The 24875-nt window shown below is 39.9% G+C and overlaps 1 protein-coding gene across 12 annotated transcripts in view; it reads left to right on the forward strand.

The window, feature by feature from the left end:
* The window catches only part of CHD7 (chromodomain helicase DNA binding protein 7), a 292592-nt gene extending 267980 nt beyond the window's left edge, over window positions 1-24612 (forward strand). For 10 of the 12 annotated variants that reach the window (XM_053246208.1, XM_053246203.1, XM_053246206.1 and 7 more), the window contains 15 exons: window positions 5433-5522; window positions 5935-6038; window positions 7377-7506; window positions 7832-7904; window positions 8126-8177; window positions 8775-9003; window positions 9152-9360; window positions 10592-11269; window positions 13134-13294; window positions 16327-16554; window positions 16959-17402; window positions 18625-18846; window positions 19590-19730; window positions 20550-20654; window positions 22745-24612. In XM_053246208.1, coding sequence (XP_053102183.1) covers window positions 5433-5522; window positions 5935-6038; window positions 7377-7506; window positions 7832-7904; window positions 8126-8177; window positions 8775-9003; window positions 9152-9360; window positions 10592-11269; window positions 13134-13294; window positions 16327-16554; window positions 16959-17402; window positions 18625-18846; window positions 19590-19730; window positions 20550-20654; window positions 22745-23689 — 3811 coding nt within the window. In that variant the 3' untranslated portion in view covers window positions 23690-24612. Of the gene's footprint in view, window positions 1-5432; window positions 5523-5934; window positions 6039-7376; window positions 7507-7831; window positions 7905-8125; window positions 8178-8774; window positions 9004-9151; window positions 9361-10591; window positions 11270-13133; window positions 13295-16326; window positions 16555-16958; window positions 17403-18624; window positions 18847-19589; window positions 19731-20549; window positions 20655-22744 lie in introns of those variants that run through there. The other 2 variants (XM_053246209.1, XM_053246211.1) reach the window with 2 other exon arrangements.
* Window positions 24613-24875: the final 263 nt, after the last annotated feature.

A 24875-nucleotide genomic window follows, 5' to 3' on the forward strand; every position in this document is an offset into this window, starting at 1 on the left:
GCATTGGCTCATTGAGCTCATTTTCTTCTGTTATAACCATCAAGGGGTTAAACTCCCTTCTCAAATTAGGGAACATTCTACAAGAGCCATAGCCACATCAACAACCCACATATCCAATATTAGTATGAGAGACATTTGCGGCAGTGCCATTGGTCCTCTGATCAGCCCTTTGTCAAACATTATGCATTGGACATTAGTTCTGCAGCTGAAGCTAATTTTGGTCAGCGGTGCTTAAAAAGGTTCTGTAACTGCATCCTAGCTCCCACCTCCAATCTGCTGAGCTTGCTAATCATCCAGTTGTGAGCAATCATGGATCCCCTTAAAAATAAGCAAGTTGCTTATCTGTAACAGGTGATCTTTAGAGGGATCCATGGTCACTTACAACGCCCGCCCGGCCTACACCACCTCTACAATGCTTATTTGTAACAACAACAACTGTAACTAACAACTTACCTGACTCATCTTCAGCTCCATCAGTGCTCAATGCAATGGCCTCGGGAACTGAGGGAAGAAGCACTCTTGCACCTAATTTAACAACGCGCCACATGTGCAAGACGGCGAGCCTAACCACGCCTCAATTAGTTTATGATTCTTCCACAGAGGCTTCTGTGCATGTGCACAGACCCAGTTTTGAGGGACTATGGATCCCCCTAAAGATCACCTTAGAGGTAAGCAACCTGCTTTCCCCCCACCTTTTTTTCTTTGGCCACAATGCAGGGGAGGCTTCTCTCTAAGAGCAGTGAAGCATTGCCCTTCCACCATCCAAGGGTCTCCCACTCTTTCCCATTCCCTACCCTTTGCCAAAAAACTTTTAAAGATTTTATCTTTTTCAGGTTATGTTAGCACAGTGTTGCATCTTTGCTTATGAGCAAGGGTAAGGAATCAGTTCAAACCATCAAAGTTTTAGATAAGTTAATGTCTGTCTGAAAACTGGTTGGCGTGAATGAGAGTTGCACCTTACTGTTGTTGATGAACTCTAGAGGTGTTGTATTAATCCAGTCATCCAAAGGAAGTGTTAAGCTATGTAGCATGTCATATGAGTGTGACATTTAGTGTTGTTGGAATGGACCAGCAACATAGTACAATCTTAAGCATACTTACTTGGAAATGCTCCTCATTGGAATAAATGGGATTTTGCCGTAAATGTGGTTGGAATAAAGCTGAAATGGTTGTAAGAATTTTTGCTTTTGAGAAAAAAATTTATCTTGGCAACCTGCTGAATGGGTCATGTTGCCAAACTTGTTGGCAAACTCCAACATTTCCAGTGTTGGAGCCTCAAAATTGCTCCTTTTTTAAAAAAGTAAAGAAAAACTGGTGATTTTCAGCCAATCTGAGGGCATTCCAGGGCACAGTGTGACTCAGGGGGAGTACCAAAGTTTGGTAGGGAGCTTCCCCCATCCCTCCCCCCCCAAAAGAATTTGGCCAATTTTTGTTTATTTCCCTGACCACCAGGAACCTAAGCCCCATGATCACATAGCCCTCAATGACTCAATATTCATGGTTTCCATATCCATGGTTGCAGCCAGAAATGGAACCCCCTCCGAATATCGTGGTCCTCTCATACCAGGATATTCTGGCAGATAATTTTCTAGGATTATTTACAGTCCCAAATTTATTCTTTGCTTCTCACATTGGCAAATACCAAAAGCCACATGGAAACCAGTTTTAAACCTGGAATAGGTAAAGAAAGGGAGGGAAATATCTACATTGTTTCTGGCAGTGTTTATAAAATGGTCCTTTCCTCTATAGTAAGGCACCTGTACAGGGGTTTTAAAGAGATTACTAATATTGATCAAAACAGGTTGTTTTCCATTCTACTTGCTATTTTTTCACAATATTTCATCTTAATATTATGTTAAGATCCATAAAACTGGTAAATAAAAAAAGTGTCTTGGTACTGTGCTGAAAGTTACGGCATTGAGTAGCATCCAGACTACAACCAGCATGGACATAAAATGTTATGCTCCTACCAGTGTTCCCTCTAACCGGGATTCCCAGATGTTGTTGACTACAACTCCCATAATCCCCAAGCAAAAGCTATTGCCTCAGGGGATTAAGAACAGCCCAACAGCCCTGCTGGATCAGGCCCAAGGCCCATCTAGTCCAGCATCCTGTTTCATTCAGAGGCATCCTACCTTTGAGGCTGGAGGTGGCCTATAGCTCTCCAACTAGTAGCTGATGATAGACCTCTCCTCCATGAAGTTATCCAAACCCCTCTTAAAGCCATCCAGGTTATTGGCTGTCACCACATCTTGTGGCAGAGAATTCCACAAGTTGATTACGTGTTGTGTGAAAAAGTACTTCGGTTGGTTGGTCCTAGATTTCCTGGCAATAAATTTCATGGGATGACCCCTGGTTTTAGTGTTATGTGAGAGGGAGAAAAATTCCTCTCTCCCCACTTTCTCCATACCATGCATGATTTTATAGACCTCTATCATGTCTCTCCGCAGTTGTTGTTTTTTCTAAACTAAATAGCCCCAGATGTTGTAGCCTTGCCTCATAAGAAAGGTGCTCTAGGCCCCTGATTATCTTGGTCACCCTCTTCTGTTCCTTTTCCAGTTCTACAATGTCCTTTTTTAGATGTGGTGTCCAGAATTGTATGCAGTACTCCAGGTGTGGCTGCACCATAGTTTTGTATAAGGGCATTTTAATATTAGCTGTTTTATTTTCAATCCCCTTCCTAATGACCCTTAGCATGGAATTGGCCTTTTTCACAGCTGCCGCACATTGAGTCAACACTTTCCATGAGCTGTCCACCACGGCCCCAAGATCTCTCTCCTGGTCAGTCACCGACAGCTCAAATCCCATCAGCATATACTTGAAGTTGGGGTTTTTCATCCCAATGTGCATCTTTGGATTCTGGGAGTTGTAGTCAACATCATCTGAGAATCCCTGTCAGAGGGAACACTGGCTGCTACAGTGAGGGGAGGGGTAATTTTAACAACCCTCCTTTTCCTCTGCATCTCCCTGAACCCTCAGAAATATGTCCCTGGGGGTTTCAGGACCTTCCCTAGCTTGTTCAAACACTACTCTGGATGCTGCTTACTTTACATAATACAAATTGGTATACCCACTAGTGTCTTTAATTATTGTTACTTGAACAATAGTGTGCTCCCTCTTTCAATTCTGTATAGAGTATGATCTGGTATTTAAAAGAGAGCAAGTAAAAAGTCCCACAGGGTGAGCTCAAGCTCTTTAGCATGTTTAATGTTGCTCTTTGTATCCCAGTCAATGTGCTTGTATTGTATTAGGGTGCCCTGTTGAACAGCCAGTATGGTGATGGTTTGTACCTCACTTTGGCATATACTGCAGAGTTGTCCTTACATAGATATATATTCAGTCACAAGACCCTAATGCACCCCCCAAGTTCTGATCATAAAAGTTAGAACTAACTGAAACATTGTAGAAGGAAGTGAGAAGAGCAGAAGTGCAAGAGAGTTATAGCAGGTGGAATTAGTGCCTAGGTACAGTGTATAACTCTGTGTAGATCCAAAAGACCCTCAGACTCAAAGATATCACTGCTTTTGAGACACATATATAATATGCAGCATAACAAAAGGCAGCAAAAGTGTGATACACTCTTTCTTCTTAATAATATTTAAACTGGTTCTCAGGCTTCCAAACAGTTGGGCTCTGGTATGAGTAGGCCATTTCTATGAGCACAGTGGTGGTTCTTTGCATAGACTAGATATGGCCAGTTTCTTCAGCCCGGGGAACTGGATCTTCCCCAGCCCAAACTGCTTGGGCACTAGAACCTGCCCATGCCATCCACATGTTCCTCCCCCCACATACAGAGGTTTCAGCAATGACACTGAAGTCACTGGGGTGCCCTCTCGTCTTAGCACATAGAGAAAAATCACCTGGTTCAAAAGGAAGCCTGAGAGCAGAATAGCCTTTTGCCTGGCCAGAATCATTCTTTTCCTATATACTACCCAGCCAACCAATATACTTTCCTATATACTACTACTATTCCTATAAACTACCCAGCCAGCCTCTAACTCCTAGGTGTCCCTTCACTTTACACACAATAGCTGTTGGGTAAAAAATGATGACTTGTGCACTGCAAGGCATTGCTCAAGGTGTGGTTTCTGACATAGAAAACACCTTACATGAAATGACATGATGTTCTGCATTCAGTATGGTATTTGCAGGGTCAGAAGCAGTAGCTGCACAGTTCCTTTTATTCAGCAGATGCCCTGTGCAAAATGAGACAGTGCAGTATTGCAGATGTCTTGGGGGTATACCTTATCATGAGGGCACTACTTGCTTTGAAGTTTGGGCAACAGGATGTTGGGAGGGAACACCGGAAGCTCGTCAGAGCATTGGTCCATCTAGCTTAGTATTATCTGCCTTGACTGGCAATAGCTCTGCAAGGTTTCAGGCAGGAGTCCTTCCCAGACCTTCCTGGAGATGCCAGGGATTGAACCATCTGCATGCAAAGCAGATGCTCTACCACTGAGCTGCAGCCCCATTCCATTAACAGTGCAGACGAGGCACAAGTGAGCATTACTGTTGGGCTTTTCTCCCACGGGGCCAGCTGGGAGGCCACAGAAAGCAAGGCCAGATGTGATCTGTAGACTGCCAATTTGCTATCATTGGATTGAGCAGCCATGATTAATTCAAATAGAGTAGAATATACTTTCCCATGCATGTATTTGTTTAATGGTTTCCTATCATCACTCAGAATGAAAGTGAATACATATATGGGGATATCAATTGGATTTCCAACTAGGAACATATGATTATAGGTTCTACAGCATTTCCAAGCATTGTATTTTAGATCTGAATAAGGCTGCTTTTTGTTGTCTTGTAGAGATCTAGACAGGTGAAGTAGTAAATTTGGCAAAAGTTCTTTAAAAAAAATTTTTAGGAAACACTGACTTCTTCATTCTCAGAGGCAAAAACGTGTATAATCTAACAAGCCTGACATTCCATATTGGGGGTTTATTGTAAGGTAGTAAAACCAGATTTTATATCTCGTTTATTCCTACAACTTCTGATGTGCTTCCAAAAATGGTATTAAGGCAGCAGCTGAGGAAATTTTATGAGATAATGAAGCAGAACAGTTACTGAAAGCCATCTGCTCAGTTGTTTACAAACTTGCTTCAATACTTCAGAGGCAGTGGTAGAGTACGTGTCTAAACTTCACAAGCTGCACTAGGTAGAACTAAATGAAATGCGCCTGGGTTGGGCTGAGCTCGATCCCTCTCTGTGCAGTCTAAGCGGTTGCCAGGCAGGCCTGTTGGAAGCCAGCAGAAAGCACCACACAGAGGTGATTATGTGCCACCATCTGTCACGCTTCAAGCCTACCATACAGCATGGCTAATCAGCCTTGGCAGGATGATGGATGAACAGCAGCAGCTGCCAAAAGCCACTGTTGGCAAACAGTCCTGAAGTTAAGAACTTTTTCCCCTCTCTGCTTTCCTCTCCAGGGTCCTGCTGCGTGTCCGCATGCTGTACTATCTGAGGCAAGAAGTTATAGGGGACCAAGCTGACAAGATCTTGGAGGGTGCTGACTCAAGGTTAGTGCAAAGCAGGCGTATTTGTGGGTTTGTGCTCAGTGTAATCTGTATTTATTTTTAATTGGAGGAATTTTGAAGACTTAGAAATTTCATGTCTCTAAACTTTTATTTGACACTGCATGTTTTAAATATTTAGTGAGAGTGGATGTATGAAGGGTAGGTGAGAGGGATTTTAATTTCATGGAGAAAAATATTCAGTATTAATGACTTTGGTAGTACAATAAGTAAAATTCTAATATTGGATATAAGGATTTTTAAAATCAGTTTTTAAAAGTATCAATAAATTAAAAACCCTATAGCCATTTTTGCCATGTCCAGACATCTTAATTTCTTCTGATTATACAAGTTTCCCCTCTTAACTATAGCATAAACGCATGTAAGTGTGATACCAAATATGTAACCTTTTTTATAGTGAGGTAGATATCTGGATTCCTGAGCCATTTCATGCTGAAGTTCCTACAGACTGGTGGGATAAGGAAGCAGATAAATCCCTTTTAATTGGCGTGTTCAAACATGGTAAGTGATGTCTCACTTTGAACAGAACTCCTTGGTAAAGCTTTCTGTGTATACCAATACTCAGTCACAATATTAGCAAGTATAGTTCCAAAGAACTGTTGGCTTCTATCTCCTTTTTCCCTTCTGCATTAACAAAAAAAATCTAATTTGAGTTGTAAATATCAGATGCTGTTTTTAAATGTTTGCAGAACATTTCAGAAGAAAACATTACTTTCTTGGCTGTAAATAACACAGAACCATATTTGTTTAAATAATAGCCAAGTAGTATTATAGATCTCCATAAACTCTGCTTCCAGCACTGTTTCACTTGCTAACTCTGCCAGGCAGTGTCAAAGTGGACGGTGGGCTTAACCTCTGCTATTAATCTGTACAAGTGCCTCCTGGGCTTTGTTCCAAGCAATATTTCACAAATGTCAGTGCTGAGAACTCCCGGCTCCCTTGAGTGGGATGCAGCCTTGTTAACTTTGAAAGGCTGGGGATGCAGAGCTGGCATGATATATACAGTGAGCAATTCCTGATTATAATCCCAATTCTCTGGAGGTTGCAGAGGTATTCTCAGCAGCCCAGCCTGACTAAAGGGGAGAATGATGGCTTATAAAACCTTTCATGATTACAGTTTGGCTTGAGGCTCTACAGCAGTTAAGGACAGTGTGTTGTAGTACAAATCCTAATTGAATTGTGCTGTTCTGCCTATGTACAGCAGCTCTGTTGTGTGGGCTCAGCTGAGGCAAGTCTAGTCTAAAAATCATTTTCCTGCCGTGCACTGTTGGGATCTGCCATTTTCCATCTAGTCAACTTGGGCAGTAAGAAAAAGCAAACAGCAGTTTGAAAACCATGGAGGGAACAGTGTCATCTTACTGACATGCATCATCCTAAACCAAATAAGACAGGTTCGCTGGCCTTATGTGTTTGCCCATGTGTGCATTTCCAGTCTGCAGTGCAGGTTTCAATAGGGCCAGTTCTCCTAAAAGGGAGTGGTGCAGCAGAGTTGTACATGTAGAGGTCAAAGGAATACAAGCAAGATGCTTTATGTATGTCTAGACCATGACTATTACTTTCTGGTTTGTGTTCTCTCTCTCTCTCTCTCTCTCTCTCTGGTCCGCACTCTCACTCTCACAAACACTCACTCACATGTGCTCTCACCCCACTCGCTCCCCCGGAAATCTATGATAGCCCTGCTAATGTCACCGTTGTGTGTCACATTCTTCTAGGTTACTGAAAGAAACTATTTCTAGAAATCTGGTGGTTTTATAAGTTTCACATCAGTATAAAAATATCATTTCTAACAGCTATCTTGCTTACACGTGGGTGTTTGGTGTCCTTTCTATCTGGGTACAGGCTATGAGAAGTACAATTCGATGAGAGCAGACTCTACTCTGTGCTTTCTGGAACGTGTTGGTATGCCTGATGCCAAGGCCATAGCTGCTGAACAGAGAGGGACAGATATGTTAACAGATGGTGGTGATGGGTAAGGAGGACATTATAAAAATTTAATAAACTTTATAGTGCTATCATATATATTGGCCTGGCTTTACCTATTACATCACATATGAAGATTCAGAGTGATAATGTCTGATTTTTGTAACTATGTTTTGAGCTAATATTTATATAGAAACAATTACATTAAATATGATACTCATTCTAATTATTTTATAGTTATACAAGAAATAGGTATTTGCTTCCTTGGCATTTATTTTATCATTCAGCATTGCTCCTTATGAATCTGAAAAAAGGATTTTATTTTAAAGTGCTCTAGTTCTTACAGTTGGTTTTCTGCCTTGTATTTTATATAGAGGCGACTTTGACAGAGAAGATGAAGATCCAGAATATAAACCAACCAGGGCTCCATTCAAGGATGAAATTGATGTAAGAATTGTAATGTGCTAATGTGCTTATGTAATTTTTATTGGTATCTACTCTTTGAATAACTGTTGTCATAGTTAAAATATTCATGTATTGATTGTCTCATGTGTAATTAGGAAGGTTATTGTGTAACAACACATTTTCTCAGGTTTTGGAATGTCACATTCCTTGCTTGCTTAATACTAAATTGTTGAAAGCTAAAATCACTTTCTTGTTTTCCAAAGGAATTTGCAAACTCGCCTTCTGACAAGGAAGAATCCATAGAGCTTCACACAAGTAAGTTTTGTAAAAGTCAGAGGGAGGAGGTTTTTATAATACAAATTATTGTCTGCACATTCAGGCCAAGTATGTTTTGGTTAAAGAAATTATTGTAAATTTTAAAGATGCATAGTTCATGCATCAATAATTTGCTACTTAGTTTACGTCATATGTGCTCAGTTGATTAGTGAGACTTGTGTGGTAAAAGATGATAAATTTAGAGAATCTGAAAACCTTCATATATGCTCTTCGTAACTTAACTTAAAGTAGAAAACCCCTGCATACAGAATAAAACATGTATTTGTGATAATAATTTTTAGAGACTCTCAACTATAATTGAGTTATTGATACCAGAATTTAATTGAGAGTGTTGCTCATAATAGTGGTATTCAAGTTCTGTATATATGTTGGAGAATACCTCTAACTTGAGGAGGACTTTTAAAAAAAAAATATTGGATGTTTATAGGTATTTGTATTGATGATTTTGTCTGGGGATGGGGTCATTGCCTCTGAATCTATATCTATATCTATCTATCTATCTATCTATATATATATCTCAAATAGCATTTTTGTTTTGATCATGGATGCCTAATATGTCCTTCTAATCTTCTCTAGGCAAGCATAGTGAAAGTAATGCTGATTTTGGCCAACTCTACTGGCCTAACACTTCAACCCTAACTACTCGCTTGCGCCGCCTCATTACTGCTTATCAGCGTAGCTATAAAAGGCAACAAATGAGGCAAGAGGCACTAATGAAGACTGACCGGCGCCGGCGGCGACCTCGTGAAGAAGTGAGAGCACTAGAAGCTGAAAGAGAAGCTATAATAACGGAAAAACGTCAAAAGTGAGTTTCTTCAAGCTTCCTCCTTGTAGAAATGAGTGCCTGCTTCTAACACAGACATTTTATTTGAAATTAGAACCTACTATCTGGCATCGAATTGGCATGTGTAAACTTATAAAAGTGTTCTGACATACTAGTTTCTTTTTTCCAGATGGACAAGAAGAGAGGAAGCAGATTTTTATCGTGTGGTTTCTACTTTTGGGGTTATTTTTGACCCTATAAAGCAACAATTTGATTGGAACCAGTTCAGAGCCTTTGCTAGACTTGATAAGAAGTCTGATGAGAGTTTGGAGAAGTACTTCAATTGTTTTGTAGCTATGTGCAGGCGAGTGTGCCGAATGCCAGCCAAGCCAGAGGAAGGTAGGTTCACAGATAGCCTCAACTCTGATAAATGACATGTTGACACTTGAAAAGTACAAGTACAAAAGCATGTAAGATTGTAAGTATGGCTTCTTTGTGGTTATTTTATTTTCACATACTCTTTCTTTCCCAAGTACATGCATCCCTTCACACTACACCCACGCAATGCATATATATAGTACATGCCATATACACATTTCTCCTTGAGTGAGTGCTACTCACTTCTTTGTTTCTTCCCATCAGTAGCACACAGTGCTTAAGTCCCTAGGCCCAGTCCTGACACTGTTAAAAATTTCTGTGCAGTTGGAATGTTCATAAGCATTCCATAACACCTACAGTGAATGACTTGAGAGGCACAATGGAAGATGAATTTCTAAAAAATTAAACATATTTTTTAAAAGTTTTGACTGTAAGAATTTCCCTTTTTTTAAAATAACCTGGTTTAAATTGAAATCTGAAATTATGCAAATAATTTCTTTCAACTAAACTTGTAACACTTTCTTTAAACTGATCTTGTAACACCCTCTTCAGAAAGGGTTTTTCCTTTATAGAAAAAGATAAAACTGCATGGAAACATTTTTGCCAGTTATCATAATATTATGAACTACATAAAAGTTCATGAATTTATATTATGGCCTGATACTGTGGGGTGAGGGAAAGAAGAAGAGACTGATACAGGTGTGACCCAGATGAATCAGTGGATGACCTATTCTCCTGTTTTATGCCTAGTTTAATGTTTTATCAGCACAAAACATGTGAATTCTATGGTTATGGCAAACAATTACTATGCACTGTTGTTTGAGGAATACCTTAATACTGAATTGAAATTTTTGATTTAAATCAGCCTTTGTTTCCTGATAATTTAAGTTGCTGATTTTTAAATTACCTTGGTTTAAATCAGTCCATCTGTTTGGAAATTTCATTTCAGTCAATTGAACCCAGAGATCTTATGCCAATAGCAACATAGGTTTAAATATCTACAGTGTTTCTTTTCTTCAGGCTTTTTCTTTTGTAGAGTTTATCTAACATTTGTGTACATTGATAGACTTGTTTTTGTGTGTGTGTTTTGTTTTGTGATCGAGATATTATGTGGTTTAATTTGATTCCTCATTAATCTCTAACTACAGTAAGCATCCAACTAGGTTAGCCAAACTCATTTCAGAAATAGATATATAATAAAATATTGTCATTATAAAGCCTAATATTTATTTATCTATGTCTTTTCCTACAGAACCTCCTGATCTATCCACTGTGATTGAGCCAATCACTGAAGAACGTGCTTCTCGAACTTTATATCGCATAGAGCTCTTGCGGAAAGTCCGAGAGCAGGTTCTCCATCACCCACAATTGGCAGAGAGGTTAACATTGTGCCAGCCAAGCTTGGATCTGCCAGAGTGGTGGGAGTGTGGCAAGCATGACAAAGATTTACTGATTGGTGCTGCTAAACATGGAGTCAGCAGGACAGATTATCACATCCTGAATGACCCTGAACTATCCTTTCTTGATTCTCACAAAAACTTTGCTCAAAACAGAGGAGGAGGTAATCTGAATGCCTTATCTCTGTTAAATCCACTGGGTGTTTGCTGTAGTCAGTCAGCCTCCATTATCCCATCTACACCAGCACCAGATGAAAAGACTGCAGAACAAGCTGAGGTTAAACTGGAAGGACCTGAGAAAACATCAGCCAAAGAGAAGTTTGATAGTAAAGAGGACGAAGAGGCAACAGATGTTGCAGTAAAAGATAAGGAGGAATGTGAGGCTGAAGCTGGTCCTGTTAAATGTGAAATAAAGGACATAGAACTGAGTACTGAAGTAGACCCAAAATCTATTTCTGAAAAGGGTTCAGAAGATGACGAAGAGGAAAAACTTGATGATGACGACAAATCAGAAGAGTCCTCCCAACCTGAAGGTAATTATAAAGAAAATATGAATTGATTGATATTGACTATGAATGGTAGACCAGATCTATGAAACTCTTCCACCAGGCCCTTATTGAGCTCTGTAGAAAGGAGATCCATCCAACCATTTTGAGAATATGCTGTGTTAGGATTGCTGGAATCCAATCGTTTTTCATATTTTCTGTCTTCAGATAACTGAAATGCAGAAACAACTGAATTCCAGCTGTTTCTTTCCATGTTGACTTGATTCCGAGAATTTCTGCATGTCTGCCCAGGAAATGTTGCAGATTGTAGAAAATTATAGGTTAGTTTGTGCAAAGTAGTGGCCAGGCTGATTTGGCCTCGTTATTGCTCTGAAAGATCTGAGTACACCCTAAAACACACACACGGCATTGCCTGCAACTTCATATTGCACACAGGAGTTGAGTAGTGGTGGGCAAGGATTCCTAAGAACACAGTTTGGAAACCACTGCTGTAGTTGTTTCTAAAATATCAGGACATCTGCAGTACAGTGTGAAGTTTTGTATTGAATTACATCTAAATTGTCAGATAAGACTGAGCTGATTGGCAAAACTGCAGTGCTAACTTACCACTGTAATAAAAAGCAACTAAAAGAGACCATATTACTCCGGTTTTAAAAGACCCACCCTGGCTACCAATAGGTTTCTGGGCAAAATACAAAATGCTGGTTATTACTTATAAAGCCTTTAAAAGGCTTGGGCCCAGGGTATTTAAGAGAACACCTTCTTTATTATTAATCCTGCTGCCGGTGAGGTTCATCTGACGGTGCCACTGGCTTGTCTGGTGATGACTTAGAGCTGGGCCTTCTCTGTAGTTGCCCTAGAGCTGTGGAACCAACTTCCTGTGAGATTAGAGTTGCTCCATCCCTGTTGACCTTTAGGAAACAACTGAAGACACATCTCTTCAGCCAAGCTTTTTAACTATTTAGTGGCTTTTAGCTATCTTAATTTGAACTTTTATATGTTTTAAGTTGTTTTTCAAAGTTTTGTTTTAATGTTGTAAACTGCCTAGAGACTTTGGTAGTGGGCGGTATATAGATCTGCTAAATGAATAGATAGATAGATAGATAGATAGATAGAAGAGAGAATGATCTGTCCTTGACCACACTAGTCATTCTGCCATCACCTTAATTTTCAAACATGGGATTCAGCAAAAAAAACCCTGGGTTTATTTGGGTATATATCAATTGCAACCCTTTGGATCTTTAATGAAAAGGAATAAGTTACTGGCATGAATGGACAGACATCACCTACAATATACAGGCATACCTCGTTATTTGCAGGGTTTCCATTCCCCGCTTACAACAATGAGTAACAAAACCACAAATAATGAGCCATTGCGCTTATGGGAATTGTCGGGGTTAGGTTTTGGGGAAGGGGGGGTCCCTCCAACAGTGACATTACATGAAAGAAAGTGCTGTACCATGCTCCACAGGTCTCCATCTGTCCAGCACTGCCCCCCCCCCCACCAAAACATCAGTTTGGCCAGCAAAAATCTCAGGGGGAAAGCTTTTCAACAGATGAGCCACAAAATGGCAGCCGGAAATTACCTCGGAGGTCATTTCCAGCCACCTAGCAATCGTGGATACATGGATGTTAACCCTTTTTATACCCGCGTATGCCTAAGTCAGGTGACTATTTGTGGACTGCGGACACGCGAAGCTGCAAATACCAGAACCGCGTATAGCAAGGTCCACCTGTACTGAAAACTCTCATAAGACTGTTAAATAGATCAAAACTGCAATTATATTGTAAATAATACTCATTGTTATTTTTTCATTTTGATAACTCCTTGATAAATAAGTCATGAGTGGTCTACTTTTATGGCCAATCCTTGATGATTGATATTTCTCAGCAGGAACAATTTCTCAGGGTAAGAATTTTGATGAAGAAAGCAATGCATCCCTGAGCACTGCAAGGGATGAAACACGGGATGGATTTTATATGGAAGATGGCGATCCATCAGTAGCCCAGCTGCTTCATGAAAGAACATTTGCGTTTTCTTTTTGGCCTAAGGTTGGTTCTCCATAGAGTAATGCCTACCATCATACAGTTCAAAAGTTACCGCTTTTGAAGACTGAAGTGCTTGCTGCCCAATTTAGTACATAAGGCAGGTTTTCTCAATCTTTAAAGCAAGATCTACTAGGGCTTGAGAGTCTTCATGGACTGTGTAAGGGATTGCTGCCTGTGCCATTAGTGGTGGAGCAGTTTCAGGTTTCCTCAGCTGAGTGGCAAACAGAGTCAGGCTAGTCTTTCCAGTTTGATGGCAACAGAGAAAGGACAAAATGCCCTTGCCTGTTCCAAGCATCCTAATTGAGAATCAGTCCATGGCTCTCAAAGAGCACATGGTTGTCCTCTGAAGAAGGCTGTTGTGGCAGCATGAATGAAAATGGGTGATGCAGTGACCAGGGCCACACTAAGGTAACAGGCACCCGGACCACCCAGCCATGAGGGCCACCCCACCCCGCATGTGGCCGCCTGAAACTTCCTTTGGGGGACCCACCCCACCAAAGTTCCGCTTTTTTTGTTTAGAAACTCTTATCACGGCGAGGGGTGGCTGTGGGGGGAGCAGAGCAGTCCTTCTCCCCCCACCTTGCACCCCCGGTGTAGGGTGTGTGTGTGTGTGTGTGTGTGTGTGTGTGTGTGTGTGTGAGAGAGAGAGAGAGCAGGAATGACACTCAACCCATCTGTTCGGGCCAGCATCTTGAAGCAACTCCGAGGCATGCCTGCGCAGTTTAGAGATCGCCGTGTCATTCCTCCTCACACCCCACCGCCGCCTGATGGGCTCAGTGTCGTTCCTGCTTACACACCCCCGCCGCTCCGCCCCCCCCCCCCCCCGCAGCTACCCCTCGGCCACAGTAAAAGTTTTTAAACAAAACAAAAAACAAAACCAGAGCTTTGGCAGGGCAGGCGTGGGGTGGCTCAGCTGCCGAAGGCCCCTGCCCCAGGCCATTTGGAGGCTCCCCCAGACCTTAAAGGACTGGACCGGGTCCCCAAGGTCCAGGGGTTCGTGCACCTCTGGCAGTGATACTAACGGCACCTTGGAGGAGGGGCTGTTGCAGCTGCTGAATCTCTTCTCCTAGAGAGGTGGAGGAGATCTGCCATCTGATCCCCAACCTGCTTACCCATCAAGATACTCCCCACTGCGCTCAGGAGCACTCAGGTGCCCCAGGGTTGCTACCAACCCAACCCTGATTCCAGGCCGTCCTTTGAGACTTCCTCTGCAAAATGTGGTTCCCTTTCTTGCTCCCAGGCTCCAGTGCCATATAATACAATAGGAGCCGCCTATGGTCACTCACTCAAAAGAAACCTATTTTGAAACAGCAACTTTCCCGACTCTGTTGCAGGTTTTAGAGAGGTCTGAGGTGCTGGGAGGGAGGGGTGAGTCTTTGGAAGTGCCCCAGTGGAGTGGGACCCAGCATATTTTAGAAAGGGAATCTGTAAGAGAAAAATGTCAAACCAGTAATAAGAATGACAGTATTGGATTGGTTTCAGCATATTTCTTTGCTGAAATAAAAATGACTAATCACACTAATAGAAAATATATAGACATAAACTAAGGTTTCTGGGAATATTCTTGTAGGCTGAAGGAAGTTTAGAAAATGGAATGCCATGGACCTCCATGGGCCAAACCATGGAGTATGGCGGCGGGGGGGGGGGGGGAATTCATGCCAACAAAGTTCTGTTAGTTTCTTGTGATCATAGATGGGTGTTTAGTTGAAGATTATCCTATAGGTTTTTATTTTGTGCAAGAGTTAAAGAAATTCTTTTAATAGGCAAAGTAGATAGAACTATACAGTAATGATTTTGCTTGAATTCTATATACAACACCGTTTCTAGTTTCAAAGGGTGCTAGAGAAAGAAATAAAGTAGTAATAGTCTTAAGCTTCCTAATCACCATAACAGGGCCATCTGGTTGGGGGTGGGGGGGAAGAATAGCCCTTCCTGTAATAGGCTTATTCCTGGGGAAAGAAAAGCAGCCGGCTGCAGCTGCTGAGGTCTGCTCATGGTTTTTACCATGTTCTGCAGTTCAGGGAGCTAAATGATGACCCTGTTCCATAATCAATAGCTGATGTTTCTATAGTTGACGATTTTCAAACACAGTGTATTTAGTTAGAATATTTTTAGCATGTCTTTCCACCAGAAGTGATAAAGGCATCTTGATAAATATAAATCAAGATAAAGCAACAACAAACAAATTGTTTGCTAGAACCACTAGCAGCAAAGGTGCAAAAAAAAAAAAAAAAAAAGAGCATGATGTCATTAACCAACACTTTGTGGGGGAAATGAAATGATTGTCACTGGGTGCCAAGCAAATATTTTGAGTAAGTTCTCTCTTTCCCGGAAGGAAGAAGGCACAATATTAATTTGTGAAACTGAAAAGCCAAATAATGTTTATGAATATATCCTGAAGAGCACCAAATGTATTCTCCTATATTGGGTTTCTTATGTGTGCAGTAACATACATTTTGTGTTTCCTTATATTCTAAACGGGCTAAACTGCAATTAGAATTTTTTTTAATGTACATGCTTCAGTGGAACCTAAAGTGATAAGGGCGTGGAATGAAAATTGACATTTATTAGATGTCCCTAGGTTGGTGCCCGTTTCATAACATTGAACTTTATTAATAGTGACACTAATGAGGAACCACTTCCTGGGACAAAATTACGGATGCAGCCTGTTGGCTCTGACATACCCAAGGCAATGATGTTGAGTTACAAGTATTATACTACTACTTACTAAGAATTAGTTAAGTTTTACTATATGTGAACGGTAGTGAGAGCTCAGAAAATGTGTGTCAGATGGTTTATGTACTTCCTTGCTATTTCTATTAATTTAAATGGCAGGTGTCTGTTCTTCAGCATCTCTCTGTGTGAAACACATGATTTCAATGAAACCTGTAATATCTTTCTGACCTGGAATTTCAGTTGTTTTTTCTTCATTTGTCAGGTTATGAAGCCTACTAAGCTGTACAGTAGTGCAGGGCCTGACTAAGCTCAAATGGCTATTTTCACATGACAGTCATTATGTACTTTCCTTTCTGCAGGATCGAGTAATGATCAACCGATTAGACAACATCTGTGAAGCAGTGTTGAAAGGGAAGTGGCCAGTAAATAGACGCCAGATGTTTGATTTCCAGGGACTTATACCTGGGTATACGCCAACAGCTGTGGATAGCCCTCTGCAGAAAAGGAGCTTTGCAGAGCTCTCCATGGTTGGTCAAGCTAACATCAGTGGCAATGAAGATATCACAGTCTCTCCTCAGTTATCCAAGGCATGTTTTTTAATGAGGGGGCTTATAACATTGTTTGCATTTGCTTTTAAAGTAATAAAATAAAGTCTGTTTTGTACAAATAACTGAAAAGGCAAAACAACCGGAGAAAAAGCACCTTTAACTACAAACGCAGCTTGTGTGTGAGAGAGAAATATACTTATTAAGGTCTTGAAGAGGTTTCATATTTTATTTTTCACTGGAATAATCATTGTATAAACTAAGCTTTTTTGTCAAATTCAGTTCTATTGTTTTTAGAGCAACTAAATCTGACAAAAAGTAAATAGCTTCGTTTGTGCAATCATAATACCAAATACTTCCCTTTTTAAAAAATGTATTGAAAACTGAAAATGTTGCAATAAAATTGAAATTGTATTGCTAGTAATGATGTGTTAATTCTTCATTAGGAAAATGCACTCAATTTATCAGTTCCACGTCAGCGGAGGAGGAGGAGGAGGAAGATTGAAATAGAGGCTGAAAGGGCAGCCAAGAGGAGAAATCTTATGGAAATGGTTGCCCAGTTGCGAGAGTCGCAGGTTGTTTCAGAAAATGGACAAGAAAAAATTGTAGACTTATCAAAGGCCTCACGAGAGGCACCAAGTTCTACCTCAACATTTTCAGCTGTTCCTTCAAAGTTTCTATTACCTAATGTTTCCACACCAGTGTCTGATGCCTTTAAAACTCAGATGGAGCTGCTACAAGCAGGTCTTTCACGCACACCCACAAGGCATCTGCTAAATGGTTCTTTAATTGATGTAGAACCACCCATGAAAAGGAGGAGAGGAAGAAGGAAAAATGTAGAAGGGCTTGATCTGTTATTTATGAGCAACAAGCGAGCATCATTGATGGCAGTAAGCAAGACTTTTTCTTTGACATTAATTTCTTATTATATGAGCCTCAGCACCAGAAGAGGTATTTCAATTCGCTATAAAAGGATTCTCTATTTCATTCTCATTCCCAGTTCATATTTAGGCACTCGTTCTAGTGAAAATCATTCCAGATACTTCCATTATACATACCTTAATAAAATATTTTATCTATGCCTCTTCAGAGCAAAATAGCTCTAGAAAAAGTGAGTTCCATTTCAGTTTGTTCAGCATAAGGATTCATGTTGCACTGGTGCAGTATAATAACTAAGAGCAGAAAGTGCCATTAGTAAACAAAAGGTTTCCAGTTCAGGTTTTGCCTCTGCCATGAACTCACTAGATAGCCTTTGGCAAGGTACATGCTATCAGCTTCAGCCCTCCTTCCCCTGCCACTCACAAATAAGAATACTGGCCTACCATACATGGTGGTTGTAAGGATTATAAATTAGTATATAATACAAAGTTCAATTATGAGGATTATTTAAGTAAAAATTAAGGATATTATAAAATGCTGTAAGAAGGTGAAAGGCTCAGCATTCTATAAACTGAAATATCTTAAAAGCCTGCTCTACCAATTTAATTCTCTTCAAAATAGAATATTGCAGATAAAATGTTGAATAATTTCATTCCTATAAAGGTGGAAGATAAGAAAGAAATTGCTTTCACAGAAATTCTTAAAACACTGACCAGCATTCAGACCAAGTTAGTCATGCTAAGCATTGAAGTTAATTGGACTTGTTAGTCATGACTAACTTGTCTCAATAATTTCAGTGGTCCTGACTGACTTCGACTGCATGCTGCTCAATGTGTTTGAGTGAAATATTTTCTTCAACACATCTTAACTTTCAAAAACTACAACCTTGTTTTGTCCGGATCCTAGGCGAAAGATTTATAATTACACCACCAAAAATATAGATGGCACAGTGAGTTACTAGGCTTTCACTCTCAGGGCCCATTCAACATAAAATGTTCAGTGCATGGTATCCATGGAATGTGGTATTGCCAGTGTGGATTGCCAGTTGCCCTTGATTGTGGTGAGGTGGTTGTATATACATCCACTAGAACTCTTGGGATTTAGCTTTTGGTCCCACCGAAAAACATTTAATTGCCAAATGGAAGTATTAACATTTCAAATTGTAAGCTTTTTAGAAGTCATTTTTGTTGTGTAAGTGTTCTCGTGAAAATTAATACTGTTGTCAAATTGTAGGAGGATGCAGAAGTGACCAAAGCATTTGATGAAGAAATTGAAACCCCACCATCACGAAACATTCCATCTCCTGGGCAACTGGACCCTGACACTCATATCCCTGTCATTAACATTGAGGATGGGACCAGGCTGGTGGGAGAGGATGCTCCTAAAAACAAGGATTTAGTGGAATGGCTTAAATTGCATCCTACATACACTGTTGATATGCCAAGTTATGTACCAGTAAGTGGATAATAGTTATGGAATTTTTTTTAGTCTACCATGTTATTTTGTATCACTTTGCCATAGTGTTGGAGAGCAGCAGTCTCTCTGGATTCATGAAAGTGTCAGAATATGAAGATTTTAAATTTGAATTAACACTGATGTATGTAATAGAAAATGCACCTCAGATGGTATAAAGTAAGGTAAAGTTGTGCTGTGAGTTGATGTCGACTCCTGGCGACCACAGAGCCCTGTGGTTGTCTTTGGTAGAATACAGAAGGTGTTTACCATTGCCATCTCCTGCTCAGTATGAGATGATGCCTTTTAGCATCTTTCTATATCGCTGCTGCCTGATATAGGTGTTTCCCATAGGCTGAGAAACATACCAGCGGGGATTTGAACTAGCAACAAATTGCTCCCTAGGCAAGATGGTATAGGTTAAATATTTATTGAGGGGGAAAATTTAATGGGGGGGGGAATAATTTTTGTTTAAAAGGCTACAGCCTGGGTTTTTGTTTAGAAGCTGTTTTTTTTAAAAAAAAATATTAATTTATTTTGGTACCTTTTTACAGCTGAAAATTAAGGGACTCTAACTTGTAGATAAAATATTAATATATGAATAATATGTGATAACCTTTGCTCAAAGTGTAAAACATTTTCACATACAGGTTTTTTTTTTAAATGTTTCATTGGTCAAACAGTTATTTGTACAGACTAGATTATAAAATCTCTAAGTAAAGCATTATATTTTTCTCCTTTCTCAGAAGAGTGCAGATGTGCTGTTTTCCCCATTTCAGAAGCCGAAGCAGAAACGGCACAGATGTCGAAACCCTAATAAACTGGATATAAACACCTTAACTGGAGAAGAGAGGGTACCTGTTGTGAATAAGCGAAATGGCAAGAAGGTAATGCTTTGACCAACTTACTGTTATTGCTAAAGCTTAGTACAATTTTCATTGGCCACATCTGTGAACAAATGTAATCTTTCAAAAAGTTGACTTTATCTTGAGCCCATCAGACATGCAGTTTCATTTAGTCCTTTATCATTTTGCTCAAAGGATCATTCTGGATTTTTAATTCCAAATTTCTTTAAAGTTTTCACATACATTTTCTTTCATACTTCCTTAATACATTTTTAATGATTGAGTTGAATTTTGATAAGTCATGTTTTCATTACCAGCACTGTTAGTATTAAGTATATTCAAATGTTTTTGATAAACTGCATATGAAATGCAAGTTACCTTTCCTCTGATGAAAAGTTAATATATTTAATCAGATGAGTGGTGCTTTGGGGTTCAAACTTTTTGTTAGCTGAAATCAGGCCGTATGTTACAAGAAAATTAGTCAGCTTTAGTTTCTCTCATATCAACCTTTTACTTTTTATTAAAAATATTTATGGCCCACCCCTCCAGTACAGTATTGCTTGGTGCAGCTCACAACGTTAATAAAATAGATACAATATATAAAACAATAAAAAGTTAATAAAATTTAAGAAGTTAGAAGACCAAACTAAAACCACATTTTAAATTTACAAATTTTAAGTTTCAAATTAAAAGTTACAACTTTAAAAGTGCATGGCAAGCTGATACAATCTGTTCTGAATTATTCTGAATCAATGTTTGTTTTTTACTGTCACATCGTTTTTTTAAAAATTTGAGTCTAATATCTTTATTATGGCTGTGGCTAAATAAATTGATTTACTAACTGACTGACTTGATTGATAGATGGGTGGAGCTATGGCCCCTCCAATGAAGGACCTGCCAAGATGGCTGGAAGAAAATCCAGAATTTGCTGTTGCTCCCGATTGGACTGACATTGTTAAACAGTCTGTAAGTAGAAAATGTGTTTCTGGAAAGAGCTCCTTTTTAACTGAGAAGAATGTAAATATTTAGCATCAAACAGCCCAATTCTATGTGTGCTTACTCAGAAGCAAGCCCCTCTGAGATCAGTAGGATTTACCCCCAATCAAGTGAGCATAGAATTGCAGCCTAAATCCTTTAAAAATGGATCATTTATGACCTGGGTATCTCTCTACATTGATATGATAGGGATGGACCAAATTGGAGGACTTGGCAAAGGTATGTTGATACTGTTGATAGAAGATGGAAATTTGTATGAGCTTCATTATTGGTGAATACCTGTCCCATATAGATCTGTTAGGATCTTTTACAGCCTAGTACCATATGGGTCTCCCAAGCAGTACCAGGACCTTTGCAAGTCCATATTGGCACTAGCAGAGACCAAACAGAATGAAAAACAAACAAACAGTGGAAGGTGAGAGAAGGTTTCAACAGCAAGGCACCTCTCCCCTCAGGAATTTCATTAACCAAAAGAGCTAAACAAGTCTCTAAGTACATCAGCAGATTTGGGAAAACCCTGGAAGCAAAGTTACCAGATTGGCATGCCTACTATTATGGAGCCATCTCAGGAAATCCAGTCATTAGGAGGAAGAGCATGTAATTTCCCTTCCACAAAGCAATCTTCCTATCTACATAAGATCCATTTCCCATACTCACTGAGCAAATCACTTGATTGACCCCAGAGGCAAAATCACATCCATAGTGTGATTGCTCCATCCTTTACCAAGTCCAATAAGAGGACCAAGTGGACCAAGTCCAAGTCAACATATAGAGGACTCCACATCTCCCACTGAGCCGATCCCAAGGACTGAGGTTGCCCACCTCTGAGCTAAATCACTAACTCAGACCACCCACCTCACTACAGTCTAGAGAGAGAGCACATTCTGTGGATGTGTCCAAGAGATTCTCATGCTGAGACTCTCTGAGCTAAAATGACTTACTGAAATCACTTTGCTTTTGAGCACATCTACCCTTTGCCAACAACAAATTAGCCACCTCAAGCGCCCACCCACCCCGGGAGATTCCTCCATCTCAAGCCCCAAACCTAGGGAAAGCTGCCAGACAGGTTGCTTTAAAGCCCTCTCATTAGGAGCCCATGATAGTATAGGATTCTTTCTTTTCTCATTCTCTGCCTTTTACTAACCAAGCTGGGACCCCCCAGAATTTAAAATATTTCACAGCCTTAGTAGAATCTTGTTTAAGTAAACATTTTTAGGCATCTAGCCTTCCCTTAATTAATATCAAACATCTCAATTAAATGACTGCTTTAAGTAAATTATAAGGGGTTTCCCCCCTTTCTTCATATTTCAATTAATGGGGAAATTATGTTGTGTGTTGGTATTTCTGCTGTACTGAAATTATTCAGTGGCTTACAAAAGAAAGAAATACAACCATCTAAACAATAAAAAGCACAAGTTGTTATAAGAAATTATAAGACAATATGTAAAACAGCAGCAAAAAATGAACATGTCAGTTTAGAAGCAGCCTGAAATGTTATGCAGAGAAGTCTATTTTTATAAAAACCCATAAAAGCAGTAGTTGACAGGATCACATGATTTTTCATTTGCTCCATTTTTAACAAGGTTTTATAGATCTGGCAAGTTTTATTGCAAGTTTTCTTCAGAAGTTCTGTCTTCTGAGCACCACCTACCACTTTTGTGTCCTTTCAGTTTTTTCCCCCCCGCCCTCTCCCTTACTTGTGTTTCATATTGATGAAAGGTGATATTTCTGATCAAGTACAAATATGTCCAATATCATTGGTGTGTGATATCTGTGGCACACAGATGAGGGGTATGTTGATAATCCCAAGGAAAAAAAGCTTAACCTAAGTCTTAACCTGGGCCAGGCTTAGAAAAATATTGTTGACCTTTGCTAGGAAACAGCAGAAATGATACTGTGTGAACAAGATCTAATTGGCAGAATAGCCTTCATGTTCCCTGTGCTTGAGATCATCTACTTCCCTGCATCATGTGAGCAGCCCTAAATGAAATTCTAGATTTGTAGGCATTCCCATAAGTGGAAGCATAATGGCATGGCATTTGTTTTCTTCTTTTATTCAGGGTTTTGTTCCAGAGTCCATGTTTGACCGTCTTCTCACAGGACCTGTTGTACGGGAGGAGGGAGCAAGCAGAAGAGGGAGAAGGCCAAAAAGCGAAATTGCCAAAGCAGCTGCTGCCGCTGCCGCTGTAGCTTCAACTTCGGGAATTAACCCACTGCTAATGAACAGTCTATTCCCTGGAATGGATCTTACGAGCCTTCAGAATTTACAGAACCTGCAGTCTCTCCAGCTTGCAGGTCTCATGGGCTTCCCTCCAGGACTAGCGACAGCTGCTGCTGCTGGAGGTGATTCTAAAAATCCAGCTGCCATGTTGTCTCTGATGATGCCAGGTATGGGAGGGTTGCCCAACATGTTTGGACTAAGCGGATTGTTGAATAACCCAATTACAGCTGCTTCTGGAAACACCACTATGGCTTCCAGTCAAGGAGAAACTGAAGATGGCACTTCAAAGGTAGAAGAGAAGAAAACTGAGAATGAAGAGGAGAACAAAGACTCTGAGAAAAGCACAGATACTGTTTCTGCTACTGACTCTGCAAATGGATCTGCCAGTGCAACTGCTGCTGCGGCTGCTGCCACCACCACCACGACCAACACTGGATTGCCTGCCAACCCTCTGACCTTCAACCCTTTCCTTCTGTCTGCCATGTCTCCTGGCCTGTTCTATCCGTCTATGTTTCTACCTCCAGGACTAGGAGGATTGACACTACCTGGTTTCCCAGCATTAGCAGGACTTCAGAATGCAGTGGGCTCCAGTGAAGTGAAGGTTACTGATAAAACTGAAGGAGCTGCCTTTAAAGATGAAGAGAATCTAGAAGGCAGTGATGCAGAGGAAAGCCTTGATAAAACTGCAGATTCCTCTGCTTTAGAAGATGAAATAGCACAGGGTGAAGAATTAGACTCACTTGATGGCGGGGATGAAATAGAAAACAATGAAAATGATGAGTAAGCAGTACCAGTTACTGTTAAAGTGTTTAAAACTTTTGACAAGTGGTAGTCCTACTGTTTACACTCACAGTTAATGTCCATACTTAGTTTTTATAAGCTGTTCTGTAACATAGTGTAGCAAACAAAAAGTTCAAGTCATGTTATACAGATGTGTCAAAAGGTATCTTGGTCATTAAGTATTGTGCAGTGCATTATTTATTATCCCTAGGAGAGATGAAATTGAGAGGTGATCATGTCTTTTTAAGGAAATTGACATAATGCTCTGCTTTTTTTTTCCTTTTGGTACCATTGGTATTATAAAAGCAGCAATTTGTAATAGGGTGGCACTAAATAGAAGGAAGTGCTGCTTAAAGGAAGTATGAAGTTATGTATTTAATTTTTTTTAAAATTCTTTGCTGTGAAGGTCAAGATGAAATTTTACCATACATATCATCATTCTTGCTCATCATTTTGACTGTATGGGAGTTCACTCCTGCATGTGTACACACACGCACACATACACACATATTCTCTGACAATCTCCATGATAGTGTGAATGTCTCTCTGTCTTGAGACACAGCAATAATAAGGCAGCTGTTGAATGTGAAGAGTACCTTTTGGAAATGACCCACTGAAAAGGTTCTTGCAGGATAAAACTACAGTTAAATCGTCTCGTGATCTTGTAATGCACTGGTAAAACAATTTTTTTAAAAAATCAGGTACCTTTTAAATTAAAGGACTTTGTTACTTTAGCCACAAAGCTAAACAGATTACCTCAACTCTAAACTAGCCTTGAAGTTTACAGACATGACTTTGTAAATGTATTTGTTTTTCTTTGTTGTGATGTCTTTTTATTTTTTCCTTGGAAACTGCTATCATGTAAGATAAGATGTAAATTGCTGCCAACTGTAGTAATGATGCTTTTAATAAAAGTGACTCATGATATGCAGAGATGTAATTTATAGAATGTAGTACATAGGGAAGTCACAAGTGGTGTTTGCTATTCTTTGTATTCCCAGTAGAAGCAAATACAGCATTGTCCTTTTTTCTTTTCTTTTCTTTTTTTTGGGGGGGGGGTACTTTTTTTGTTTAACTATATCTTCTTTTACCAGCTTTGCTATTCCTAAATATACTGAATTGGTAGCTGTGAGAAATAGACAAGAAGAAAAACCCTGAATTATGTTCATATTATTCTACTCTAGCTAATG

The sequence above is a fragment of the Hemicordylus capensis genome, chromosome 4 (assembly GCF_027244095.1).
Source record: "Hemicordylus capensis ecotype Gifberg chromosome 4, rHemCap1.1.pri, whole genome shotgun sequence".
NCBI lineage: Eukaryota > Metazoa > Chordata > Lepidosauria > Squamata > Cordylidae > Hemicordylus > Hemicordylus capensis.